The sequence below is a fragment of the Mus musculus genome, chromosome 8, assembly GCF_000001635.26.
Source record: "Mus musculus strain C57BL/6J chromosome 8, GRCm38.p6 C57BL/6J".
Classification (NCBI taxonomy): domain Eukaryota; kingdom Metazoa; phylum Chordata; class Mammalia; order Rodentia; family Muridae; genus Mus; species Mus musculus.
Genome location: NC_000074.6, coordinates 119,819,949 through 119,832,314, shown reverse-complemented (window position 1 = coordinate 119,832,314; position 12,366 = coordinate 119,819,949). Strand labels below are relative to the sequence as shown.

The 12,366-nt window shown below is 52.1% G+C and overlaps 1 protein-coding gene across 1 annotated transcript in view; it reads left to right on the top strand.

The window, feature by feature from the left end:
• Window positions 1–12,366, top strand: part of Cotl1 (coactosin-like 1 (Dictyostelium)) — a 31,366-nt gene that overhangs the window by 8,265 nt on the left and 10,735 nt on the right. The window contains exon 3 of the mRNA NM_028071.3: window positions 9,504–9,661. Coding sequence (NP_082347.1) covers window positions 9,504–9,661 — 158 coding nt within the window. The remainder of the gene's footprint in view (window positions 1–9,503; window positions 9,662–12,366) is intronic.

The following is a 12,366-nucleotide window of genomic DNA, read 5'->3' as shown; positions in this document are numbered from 1 at the left end:
CCAGGAAGCAGGAATGAGGGTGTGGGTTGGGTGAGGCAGGAGGGCGGAGAAGCAGTACAGGGAATTCATGCCAGCCGCTGAGGCTGGTGGGGACCGGATGCCATTCTGCTGGGACCCTCGAGGATCTGGTAGGAGGCTGGGGCACACGGCTACCAGTTTATGTCTCCAGTTCATTGGTTAAGAGGTGTCTCCAGACTCCAGGGCTGCATCTCTGGTGAATCAAGCAGTCAGAGATTTCATAGATAGGCCATGAGCAGAGGCCAGGTGGTTTGGGGGCCAGTATTCCTTGGAGCGGGTGGCAAACCCTAAAGCCACGCCCACACATGCCGTTTTTCCCTACTTGGATCTGAGCCTGCCTTTAGAGCTGCTGTATTTCATGATGCTGTACTGGGAGCACTTGGGAGTGTATAAACACAGCCCACTATTATCTAGGTGGTCCCCAGCCGTGCCTGAAGGCTGAGCCTGCACAGGAAGTTCCACTGTCCCCTCTGAAGCAGTAACTCCGCAATCAGTGCAGAGCAAATGGCCCCTGTCAATAGCCCTGACCACATGGCTGCGTTGGCCTCGTGCCAGGCGTCTCCCTGCAGTCCCGTGTCCCAGAGTGCCTCTCCTACAGACCTGTGTGTACTCTATTCTCAGAGGTGGCCAGCGGCCTCAGAGCATCCGTCCCCAGAGGCCTGTTTCCGAGAGCGAATTTTTATATTGCCTTTTAATATTTATGTCATGGATGCACTTCGGAATTAACTTGCAGTAGATCTGGCGGCGGGGGAGGGGCGATACTGAGGCTTGAACCCAGGCACTCTTGCATGCAGGGACGTGCTACCCTGGAGCCAACCGTCTTCTTCCTCTTTTCATTTTGCCAAGTTGCCCAGGATGGTTTTGAACTTCGACTCCTCCCGCCTCACCCTCCCTGGTAACTAGATTGACAGGCCTGCCATAGTGGGTCCCGATTGTTTCTTATTTATTTTTATTGAGGCAGGGTCTGGGCAGCCCTGGCTGGCCTGGGACTCACTGCTCCTGTATCACTTGCCAGGCTCTGATGTCTCCATCTTTGCTGGTCTCTGCATCTGTCCTCGTGTACTTACTGGCATTTGATTCTGTCATTTCTGCTCATCCTTGCCAATAATGAGCAGGTTGATAGTATTAGTAAGAGCAGTGGTTAATGGTGGCCTTCCTATGGCCTTGGCTTTTGTCCTCTTCTTGCCTCTTTAAGGCCAGCAGTATCTGCGTAGTCCTTTCTCATGACAGCTCCTGGTCCTCACTCTCCTACTTCCTATTTCTCCATGTAGGAATCTGTAGTTGCCTTTAGCCAAGCTAAAGGTACTCAGCTCAAGCAGGCAGGTCATGACAGGGTGATGGGGGTCCCCCAGTCTGCGTACATTTAAGATTTCCCTGTGGTCTACTTATCATCATGGGTTCCCAGGGTGGGTTCTGCGTGTCCAGAGACCTTGTCCTGGGGACTGGCTGCTCTGTGGCGTTAGGTGGGCCCTCCAGCACCCAGCCTACCTCACCTTCCTGCCTGTTGCTCTGCGGTCTCTGTTTGCTCCTTGGTTGCCATGGTTACCACCAGCGTTCTTGTCGGTGTTCTTGTCTTCATCACCGTCATCTTACCAGCTCTTTTCCTTCCTTTTTATCTGCATAATCTGTCTGTGTAGCATAGGCTGGCCTTAAGGTCACAATCCTCCTGCCTCAGCCACCAGAGTGTTGTGATTGACAGGTATGAGCTGTTCTGATGAGCTTCTCCAGCCTCTTTCAAAACTTGCTAGGTGTCAGGCCAATCCAAGGGCTTGTTTTTGTCACCTGAATGCACCGAGGACAGCAGACTGGGTTAACTCTCTGGAGACTGAGAGGGGACTTCTTGCCATCCCCTTGGTAGAGCAGCCAGCCCCTCCTGTGTGCTGTTGCTCAGTGAGACCTAGGAAGGAGGCCCAGCCCCCACCTCACGGCCTCATCCAGGCCAGCAGCTGTGTATGGATGCTTTCTTCTCTCCGTGCCCTTTGGTTAAAAGGTCAGTGTGCAAATGCTGTCAGCTGCTAGGTGGCCCCTGAGCTAGCTTTCTCTGCATCTCCTGCTCTCTCTCTGGGGGGGGGGGGGGTGTAAGTCACACTGACAGTGCCCAGGGGGAATGGTGCCTCCCACAGTACTGAGCTGCTGACACCGAAGACTGCGCGCTCCCGAGACCACAGAGGTGACTGCTCAAGGCTCTTTCTGAGCGTGTGCCATGCGCCAGCACCATCTGGGCACTAGGATTGATAGGAACAAGATGTAGTCTTCCAGACTGTGTCGCTGGCCCCGATGGAAGAGTGCCTACGTAGCTCTCAGGGAAGCCTGGATTCAGTCCTCATCGATGTACAAACCAGACATAGTGGGGCGGGTTGTAAACTGATCACCCAGTCGCTTGGGAGGTGGAGGAAGGAGAGTCGGGAATTCAAGGTCATCCTTGGCTGTGTGGTTCCGAGGCCAGCCTGGGCTACGTGAGACCTCTGGGCCAACTTAGCCTTTAAGACTTGGATTCAATGGGATCTCATCCATGGAGCCTTCCTTGATCACAGCCTCCAGAAAAAGCTTACTTCCTTCCTTCTTTGATGTTCTAGTCACACCTGAGTAACAGCCCTTTGGGTGTTTGGTGTCATCGTGCTCACAGTTGGAGGGTAGTGATCGGGTAGGGACGTCGGTCGGTCGTATTTAGTAATCTCTGAATCACAGGTTAACTGTGCGCTTGTCCGGGGATTGACTTAGCAGAACTGTGAAGGGCAAATCGGTGCTTGCCTGGCTGCCGGGTGATCCAACCGTCACACCCCATACGCCACACTGGCCTGAGGGTATCTGGCCTAGTGCTGTTTCAGCAGATCATCAACAGAGATAACTGATTAGCGCAAACACCTGTGCTATGTCGGGGAAGCCTGGGGCGCTCTGTAATTTGGGTCTCCTGGTCCCCCTGTTCCCTGGAGCTCCAGAGCCTGCCAAAATCATCTCCCACTTACTCTACTGCATTTTCTCATGTTCTTTGACTAGGAAAGCTGGGTCGCCAGTGGCTGATGAGAACTCAGCCGGAATGGTTTGGGCTGATGCTGGGGTGGGGGAGGAGCTAGCACATTATATGCAATGTGATCACAGACGCAAAACTGTGCACGCAGATGCCGGTGTGCTTAGATAACCCTGGAGATTCAGCCTCCTGGCCGCTGAGAAGATAAGTCACTGTGGACGAGTCTTCAGTCTGGGCCTGCGGGCTTTCTTTATGTCGTTCAGAAGTATTGCTGTTACTATTCAGTGGTTCTGGGATTGGATTAAGGGCCCTGCTCACCCTCAGGCATGATTCTGAGCTACATACACCCCACCTCTGGTTTTACTTTTCTGTTTTTCAGTAAGTCCCATTAGACCGACCACATGGGCCATCCTCCTGTCCCTGCAGTAGCTAGGGTTGAAGCTCCATTGGTAGAATAATTTCCCAGCATGCATATAGTAAACCAGGTAGGTACATGTCATAATCCTGGGATTCCGGAGGCAGAGGCAGGAGGATCAGAAGTTCAGGATCATACCAGGCTGCATCTACGTTTGAAACCAACATGAAACCCTGTGTTAAGAAAGTGAGACAGATGTTTGGGACAAGAGGGTGCCGGCGCAAGCCCTGGACAGCCAGGGGCTGTGTAATGAAGAGAGACCATTTGTTACCTAGCCCTTTTCTTGCAATTTCCAATCAGCCTGAGGCTCCGACCTTCTGGCCTCATTCATTCATTCATCCATCCATCCATCCATCCATCTATTCATTCATTCATTCATTCATTCATTTTCTTGTGCTAGGGATGGAGTCTGCAGACTATAGCAAGAGCCAAGGGAGGAGGGTGTGTGGCATCAGCAGTGCCTACAGATGCTGTCATGAATGTGGGTGTGCCAGCCTCCTTCCTCTGTATTGGAAGGAGAGCCTCATGCCCTCTGGGGCCTCTGCCTGGTCCTACAGGAGCCAGGATGCAGTGACTGTGTCCAGCTGCCTCTGGGCTTTGACAGGATGTCAAAGTGGTGGGTTTTTTTTGTTTTTTGTTTTTTGTTTTTTTCTTCCTCCCAGCTTCCTGGAGATGTAGCCCCCCCCCCCTCCTCCCGCACCTCCAGCCTGTAACCCCTTCTCTCTAGCCTCTCTTCCCCCTGCAGCCCTCCCCTCCAGCCTGGACCCCCCTTCAGCCCTGTCCCCCAGCCTGTCCTGTCCTGTCCTTGTTGTACCCCATGTCCTCTCTCCCACTCCCTGCCTGCAACCCCCTCCCCTTGGGAAGATGGCTGCTCAGCTCTTTTCTTTGGTGTGGGAGTGTTTCTCCTTTCAGAGCTTTGTTTGCACAACTTCTCTGAAGCTGTGAAGAAGGTCAGGAGCTGTGTGAGCTAATCCAGGGCTCTGGGCGTGTGCCCTGCTTTTCCTTTCTCCTTTCGTTGTACTCTGAAGTTCAGCTTCAGGGCAGAAATAGCAAAAAAAAAAAAAATCATTCTCTTTTTTTCTACTTTCTGTTGGCCCACGGTTTATTTATCCATTGCCTGTGGTGTCCCTGGCACAGGGACATGAGAACTGGACAGATGGGCGAATTGCTTAAAAGATTTGATTTGTGGTAGGTAGGTCACCCCTGCAGTGACAGCACCCGGAAGGCTGAGGCAGGAGCATCGTTGCATAAGTTTAAGGCCAGTTTGGGCTATGTAGTAAGTTCCAGGCTAGCTAGCCCTGGCTAAAGAACAAGCTAGGCTCTGATCGAAACGTTCCCAGAGCCCCTTCCATCAGCGCCTTTATTTTCCCTCGTTCAAGTTTCTGCTTACTCCACACCCAGTGTGTGTCACGCGTGATAAGGAAGTCACTGAGAGCTCACTCAGTGTTAAGTGCTACCTGGCAGCTCTTTGGTCCCTGGGCCTGCCCTGAAGCGTCAGTGTGGATGCAGTGTTGGGAGATGGGGGCGGCATTGTGGTGGGAGGGGGAGGAGGGAGATGAGCCCCAACTTAAGGGTCCACTAAGGTTTTTAAATTTGGGTGGGTAAGAGCAGAACAGCACACACGATCAGCATAGCAGGGACTCTATGTTGGTATTTCTTTGGGGGACATCACCGAAGCAGCCTGACCTAGTGGCTTTGTAGATTGCAGACAATTCTGACTTCCTTTTCTGTTATCTGTCTGTCTTCCCCTCCCCCGTTTATGGTCACTCCATCCTTAGTTCACACTCTGCCTCTCAGTTCCCTATTGCTGTCCTTGCCTGGCATCCCCTTGCCCGGACCCCAGCTGGCTCTCCTCTTTCCTCCTGCTAGGGACCCTCCGCCATGCTTCATCTCCTAAGTCCTTCCCCCTTCCTAGATTAGAGGGAGGTGGGGAGAGGGCACATTTGGGGATAAAGCTGAAGAGTGGTGGTATAGGCCATCGTGAAGAGAGGGGACATGAGAGGAACCCAGGCAGATGCGGGAGGGCCCTGGTGGAGCACCACTCAGGCAGTGGCCTGAGCACTCCCATTGGCTTCCCACTATTGTTTATGGGGTGCTCAGTCGATGGAGGCCTGGAGCTTTGCAATCAGCAGCCTGTGGTGGTTGTCTCCCTGCTCCCACAGCTTCCATAGAGATCAGCCTGCGAAGAGGCAGTAGATAAGACCCAGAAGGGGTTGGGGGCGGGCATTGTAGTAACCCCGTGGCTCTCATGAAGAGAGCTCACCGTATTGAGGGGAAGGCTGTTAAAGTTCCTGAATTGGAGGTGAAGAGTTCTGTGTAGTCACCCCAGACCTGGCACGCACAGGGAAGGTACAGAATTGTGTCAACCTTCCGGCATGGGTCTGGCCTCATCTTATCCTTGGTGACATCCCTCCATGGGGACTCAAATAGATTTGTGATTCGTGCCCCAGTCCTTGGGATAAGGCTTCCCGACGATGACGCATTAGGTGAGCAGGGAGTTAGACAAGCAAGTCTGGACGCCCTGACACTGCTCAAGGGGCCTCCTTTTCTGCTGTGGCTTTTGGGGGGTTTGGGGGGAGGGTGAGTCTGAGGGATAGCCTTGTTTGTCACCTTGATGGTTATGCCTCTGGTCCTGCAGAGGGTCATGTAGAAGACCTGCAGCGGGTCATGTGGAAAAGGCGGATCAGACCCTTCAGGAAACTTGGCCTGATTACTTCCTTAAAATGAAGCGGCGTGAGGCAGGAGGAAGGGGTGGGACCGGACTTCAAGGACTTCTGCTTTTCTGTGCTGGAGCCCTCTTGTCCCATCCGTTGTCCCCACTAGCTGCGTGTCCCATCCCTACACTGGATCCCCTACATCCCCACCTTGCCTTACTCTTTCCGTAGTGGCTCTCAAGCTTTGGCTCATTCAAGTCACCCCAAAGGCATGTTCAAGCTCCCCTCCTGCGCTGCCTCCTGGAGTTTCCAGACAAGCAGAGTGCATGTCCTTCTGGGTCATGTGTGTTGAAAGGCAAGCCAGGACTGTGCACTTATTGAGAACTAGACTTCAGCAAGAAAGCGACTTCTTTTGAGTACACTGTAGCTGTCTTCAGACACACCAGAAGAGGGCATCTGATTCCATTACAGATGGCTGTGAGCCATGTGGTCGCTGGGAATTGAACTCAGGACCTCTGGAAGAGTAGTCAGTGCTTTTAACTGCTGAGCCATCTCTCCCAGCCCCCCAGAAAGCAGCTTCTAACTCACTCCCATAACTCTCAACCCATAGGTCAGGACCCTTTTGTGGGTCAAATGACCCTTTCACAGAGGTGGCCTAAGACCATCGAAAACCAGATATTTGTATTACAGTTCATAGTGGCAAAGTTATAGTTATAAAGTAGCAACAACAATAATTTTATGGTTAAGGGTCACCAAAACATGAGGGGGTTGCAGCGTTAGAAAGTTTGGGATGCACCATTCTACTTCCTTGCCACCCAAGTCCCACTGGGGACAGGGTATCACTGAGGAGGATGGCAGCAGGCCCAGGTGCCAGCCTTCTGATGAGTGTTCCACCTTAGCACACGTGTGCATGTACACACGTGTGCACAGGTCCCCTCTGCTCATCGGCCACTCTTGCACTCCTGTTCTGAGAAGAGGGTGGCTTAGGTAGTGTGCTCAGACAGCTTTGCGCCCTCATTTTTGGAGAAAGCGGTGGGAGTGGACTTCCGGAAAGGGCTGCCCACTCGCCCTGTGCTGTCAGGATGGCTGCAACTGCCTCCAGCTTCAATGTGGTGGTAGAAATGCCGCACAGGCCTTGTGTCCACCCTCAGCTGACATCCTGTCCAGCCGGGTCTCCAGCGTCCAGCATTTGTAAATGCTATCGCTCCGGATTTCTGAAAATGTGTCTGTCAGCGATCTTGAACAAACTGCTGCTAGCTAGCTAAGCACCCAGCCAGTCAGTCACTCCACATGTGGTTTGCCTGCCTCCCTCCCCCACGGTTGTTTAAATGAAGAAGTCAGCATGAGGTTCTGGAAGGTTCCCAAAGCCTTTAGGGGTGTGTGTGTGTGTGTGTGTGTGTGTGTGTGTGTGTGTGTGTGTGAGACTTATTTTCTGTGCACCAAGGATACAAGTTTTACTGGGTGACTGCTAGAGACTCTTCAAAGGAAATCTAGGGGCTGACAAGATGGCTCAGTGGGTAAAGGTGATTGCCACCCAAGTGTGACGACCTAAGTTCAGTCCCCGGAACCTGCATAAAGGTAGAAAAAGGGGATCGACTCCATTCCTCCTCTGACCTCCGTATACACACCCTGCATCACTTATATGCTCTCAAAATAAGAAATACAACTAAATAAAAAAATTTTTAAAGGACCCTGTTCTTTTATGTTTAACCCAAACCATATTGGAGTATACACTCAAACATTTCAGTGCTGTCTGGGGTGAGTGTTTGCAATGGATGAGGGGCAGACTTTGAGAGGGCCATATTTTGAAAGTCCCTTGTGGCACAGGAAAGCTGTGACCAGCAGTCAGGGAGGGAGAGCTGACGGCCCTGGCAGGCTCTGCACTTGGCTGGATGAAGGGTGAGGTCAGGGGCTCCAGCCACTGTCCCACACAAAGTCTTTGGCAAGGGCCCATAGTTGCTGGGCCCCAGACTCCATGCTGACACAGCGGAGCTGGGACATCGTCACCATGGGAACGGAGACTGGTGGTGTTTTGTGTGAAGGCTGGTAGGGAAGTGGCTGGGATGGGTGCCTGCCTCCCCTGCAGGTCAAGGATGAAATTCTGTCAAACATTTCAGTGCTGGGTATTGGACACAGTGCATAAGACACTGTCCACAGCCCCACCCCATTCATGCTGGGAGATACACTCAGATACTGGTGGTGTGCATCTACGCCAGCTACAAGGCCCATGACCACACAACCTAGAAACCTTCATCTTCAAGAGTTCAAGGTGAGCCCAGGCCACATAGCAGCACCCTGGCAACCCTGAGCCATGACAGTAATTTCAGATAGAAGTTTCTATCTGGTAGGCCAGGCCACCAGGGCTTAAATGTCTCCTCCTCACGGATAATGATAGAAGTATGGAGCTAACATTTTGGAAGCCCCGGGGAGACAGAGACAGGAGAATACTTAGGGCTTCCTGACTGGCCAGCCTAGCATACCTGGTAGGTTTCAGGCCAGTGAGAGTCCCTGTCTCAAAAAAACAAAGTAGATAGTACCCGAAGGGTAGCACTCAGGGTTGTCCGCAGGCCACTACACACATGCGCGTGCACTTTTACCCACACACAGGTGTACAGCACACAGATGACCCCTGAGAACACAGTGACTTAAGAACTCCATCCCCACAGGGCACATGTGACATCATGTCATGTTACTCATGTAACTATCTAAATCAGGGATCTCAGTGAATCCAGAGACAGAGGCAGGTTGCTGGTTGCCGGGGGCTGCCTGAGCCTGGAAGCAGCTGCTCTTGGGTTCGTGTTTCCTTTTTGGATGATGAGAATGTTCTAGAATTAGGCTACGGCGATGGTTGCGCAGTTGTGTCCTTTAAAACGATATGTGTGCGTGCATGCCCAAGTGTGCTTTTTTTTAACCAGTGACATTTTTATAAGTTCCTTACTGTCATAACATTTAGATTTTGAAGAAAAGAATTTTAAAATGTAGAATATCTCTACAATCCTGTTGTGCGAGTACAAAGCACTTGGACTGGCAAGAGAGTTCAGTGGGGAAGGGGGCTTGCCACCAGGCCCAACACCCTGAGTTCAATCCCTGGTACCAACATGGTGAAAAAAGAGAATAGACTTTGCAAAATTGTCCTCTGACCTCTGAACATGTAACATGGCCTTCATGAATGTCCCACTGCCACTGGCTGCCCAGTGGATGGGTAGTTCTTCCCCTGGGGGACAGCTGAAAGTGTGTAGAGTTGGCTCGTCAGACCTTAAGGATGCTCTAAGTGGTGTCTAGTGGTGGAGGCCAGAGGTATCGTACAACACCCTGTATTTCATTGTATACTGGGGACACACTTGTATCCGCCTTCTTTCTGGGCACACCTGTGGCTCATGGCCTCTCCCAGGGACATGGTGTCAGGGAGTCCTTACCGAGTGCCATGTTCTCCCTGTCTTGGCCACAGATGATGTCCGGCTGTTCGCCTTTGTGCGCTTCACCACCGGCGACGCCATGAGCAAAAGATCCAAGTTTGCCCTCATCACATGGATCGGGGAGGACGTGAGTGGACTGCAGCGTGCCAAGACGGGGACCGACAAGACGCTGGTGAAGGAGGTGGTCCAGGTAATGTGCGCTGCTGCGTGTCACCAAGGGTCACCATCCAGTTGCAGTGGGTGGGGGGGCTGTGGGGTGGACTCTGGAGAATATTAACATTGTTCAGGGAGCTGGCCAGGGCCAGAGCTCTGCCATCTTGACTGTTACACCACAGAACATAGCAGCTGGACGTCAGCTTTGCACAGCCAGCAGCTCACAGACAAGGTGACCAGAACGGAGACTACTGCCTGTCCCATTGTGGAGGGGTCCCAGAAGTGGCCACGGGGATGTAGGGGAGAGCATGTGACCTTTCCCAGTTCCTGTGGTAGGGTACACAACACGGGTGTGTTGTCACAGTTTGGTAACTTAAGCATGACAGTAGTAATGCCAACAGACAGCACCACAGACGGTGAGGTTGTTGGTTTGCTGGTTTGGGTGAGGGGCCACCTCAAGAAAGGAAAATCTGAGCCGGGCGTGGCGGCGCACGCCTTTAATCCCAGCACTCGGGAGGCAGAGGCAGGCGGATTTCTGAGTTCGAGGCCAGCCTGGTCTACAAAGTGAGTTCCAGGACAGCCAGGGTTATACAAAAAACAAACAAACAAACAAACAAAAAAAAACCAAACAAAAAAGGAAAATCTGAATTTATTACAGTCAGGCAAGGTGAGTGTGCAGGAGTTCCCAAAGTCTAGAAGCCAGAGCCCTTCTTTTAGCTTATCCAAACTGCTGTTCAGGTGACCGGGGTAGGTGTGGCCAGCCCTCTTCAGTCTGTCTGTTGCCCAGGGGCAAGTGACTTGTGCAAAGCGAAAAGATGGGGCAGGAGAGATGGTTCAGTGGTCAGGAGCATTGGCTGCATCCCCAGAGAGCCTTGTGTGCTTCCCGGCACCCACATGGCAGCTCGCAGCCCTCTGCAGCTGCAGCTCCAGGGGATCTGATATCCTCTTCTGGACTCCACGGTGAGCGTTGTGGACATGGTACACAGACATATATGTAGGCAGAACACCCAGATGCATAAAATAAAACAAAAACAAAATTACCTTGGCTCCCATTGGCTCTCTGGTTGACATTTAAAAAAAAATTAAAAATTTAAACAAAGGGGCTGGAGAGATAGCTCAGTGGCTAAGAGCACTTCCAAAGAGCAGTGGTTAAGGCTGCTCTTCCAAAGGTCCTGAGTTCAAATCCCACAACCACATGGTGGCTCACAACCATCTGTAATGGGATCGGATGCCCTCTTCTGCTGTGTCTGAAGACAGTGACAGTGTATTCACATATATATAAGATGAATAGGTTAATTAAAATAAAATTTAAACCAGGTGTCTTAGTGGGGTTACTATTGCTGAATCATTATGATCATACAGCAAGTCGGGGGGCAGGGAGGGTTGATTCGGCATATACTTGCTTCCATGACACCTTTTATCACTGCCGATGCAGAGCTGTGGAGGGGTGCTGCTTGCTAGCTTGCTCCCCATGGCTTGCTCAGCCTGCTTTCTCATAGGACCCAAAACGACCAGCCCCAGGGATGGCCCCACCCACAGTGGGCTGGACTCTCCCCCAGTGATCACTAGTTAAGTAAATGCTCTCCTGGCTTGCCTGCAGCTGGATCTTCTTAGAGGCATTTTCTCCGTTAAGGCTCCCTCTCATCTCTGACGACCCTAGCTTGTGTCAAGCTGTCCTGAAGCTAGCCAGCAGACAGGGTCTCTCTGTTAGGTTGCTCTGGCTTCTTCCTGGAACTCACTCTGTAGACCAGGCTGACCTGGAACTCACGGAGATGCCCCTGTCTCTGCCTCCTGAGTCCTGGGATTGAAGGTGGAGGCTGACCGTATCCAGTTTCTTCTTTTTCCTTTGAGTTCCGAGGGTCAAGCTCAGCTCCTTTCCCGTGCTCTTTACAGCCTGAGTTGCTCGAAGCCGCTATCTGTTGGCCTCTGTAGAATCCCTAGGAGGAGTTCCAGGGCTTACAAGCCTGGCAGTCGGCTTAATTGGATTTAAAGTAGGTTTTTATTTAATTCTGTTTCGTGTGCATGTGTATTGTGGTGTGTGTGTGTGTGTGTGTGTGTGTGTGTGTGTGTGTACATCGCCGAGAACACATGGATAGCATTATAAAGCCACTTCTCTCCTTCCATCTTTCTTTGGCTTCCAGGGACACATTCAAATCACCAGGCTTGCACCATCAGCACCTTTGCCCACTGAGCCATTGGCTGTAATCCCCTCCTCCCCCATTATTTTACTCTAATATAACTTTGTTGAGATAGAGTAGCCCAGCCTGACCTTAAAACTTAGGGTGCTTCTCCTGCCTCTGGTTTTCGAGCGCTAACAAGTGAGCCACCAGCCGTGGCTAGCATTCATCTAGTTGCTTATAACACGCTTGTGATTTTGCCCTGCTGAGGCTCCAACCCAGGGCCTCGGGCATGCACTCTGCCACCAAGCTGCAGTCCCTGCCAGGGCTTTCCGTGAGCCTAGCACTGGCTGTGGTGGCCAAGCAGACCCATGAGTAGGGGTGACTCAGGGACTGCGGTCTCTGGTGTAGCCTTCGCGGTGGGAATTCTAGTTCCTGGCTGTGGATTTGCAGGCTCAGAGAAGGTTGAACTGGCCGGCTCTCTCCAGAGCAGGGTGAGAACAGAGGGACTCATGGCTGGGTCCAGGCTCCAGTTGGCCTCCTGTCCTCTCCTGGTTCTGTTTCTTTCTGGATTTGGCCACCCTCTGCCCAGCAGAAGGAATCTCCAGGCTTTGGTGATCCATCA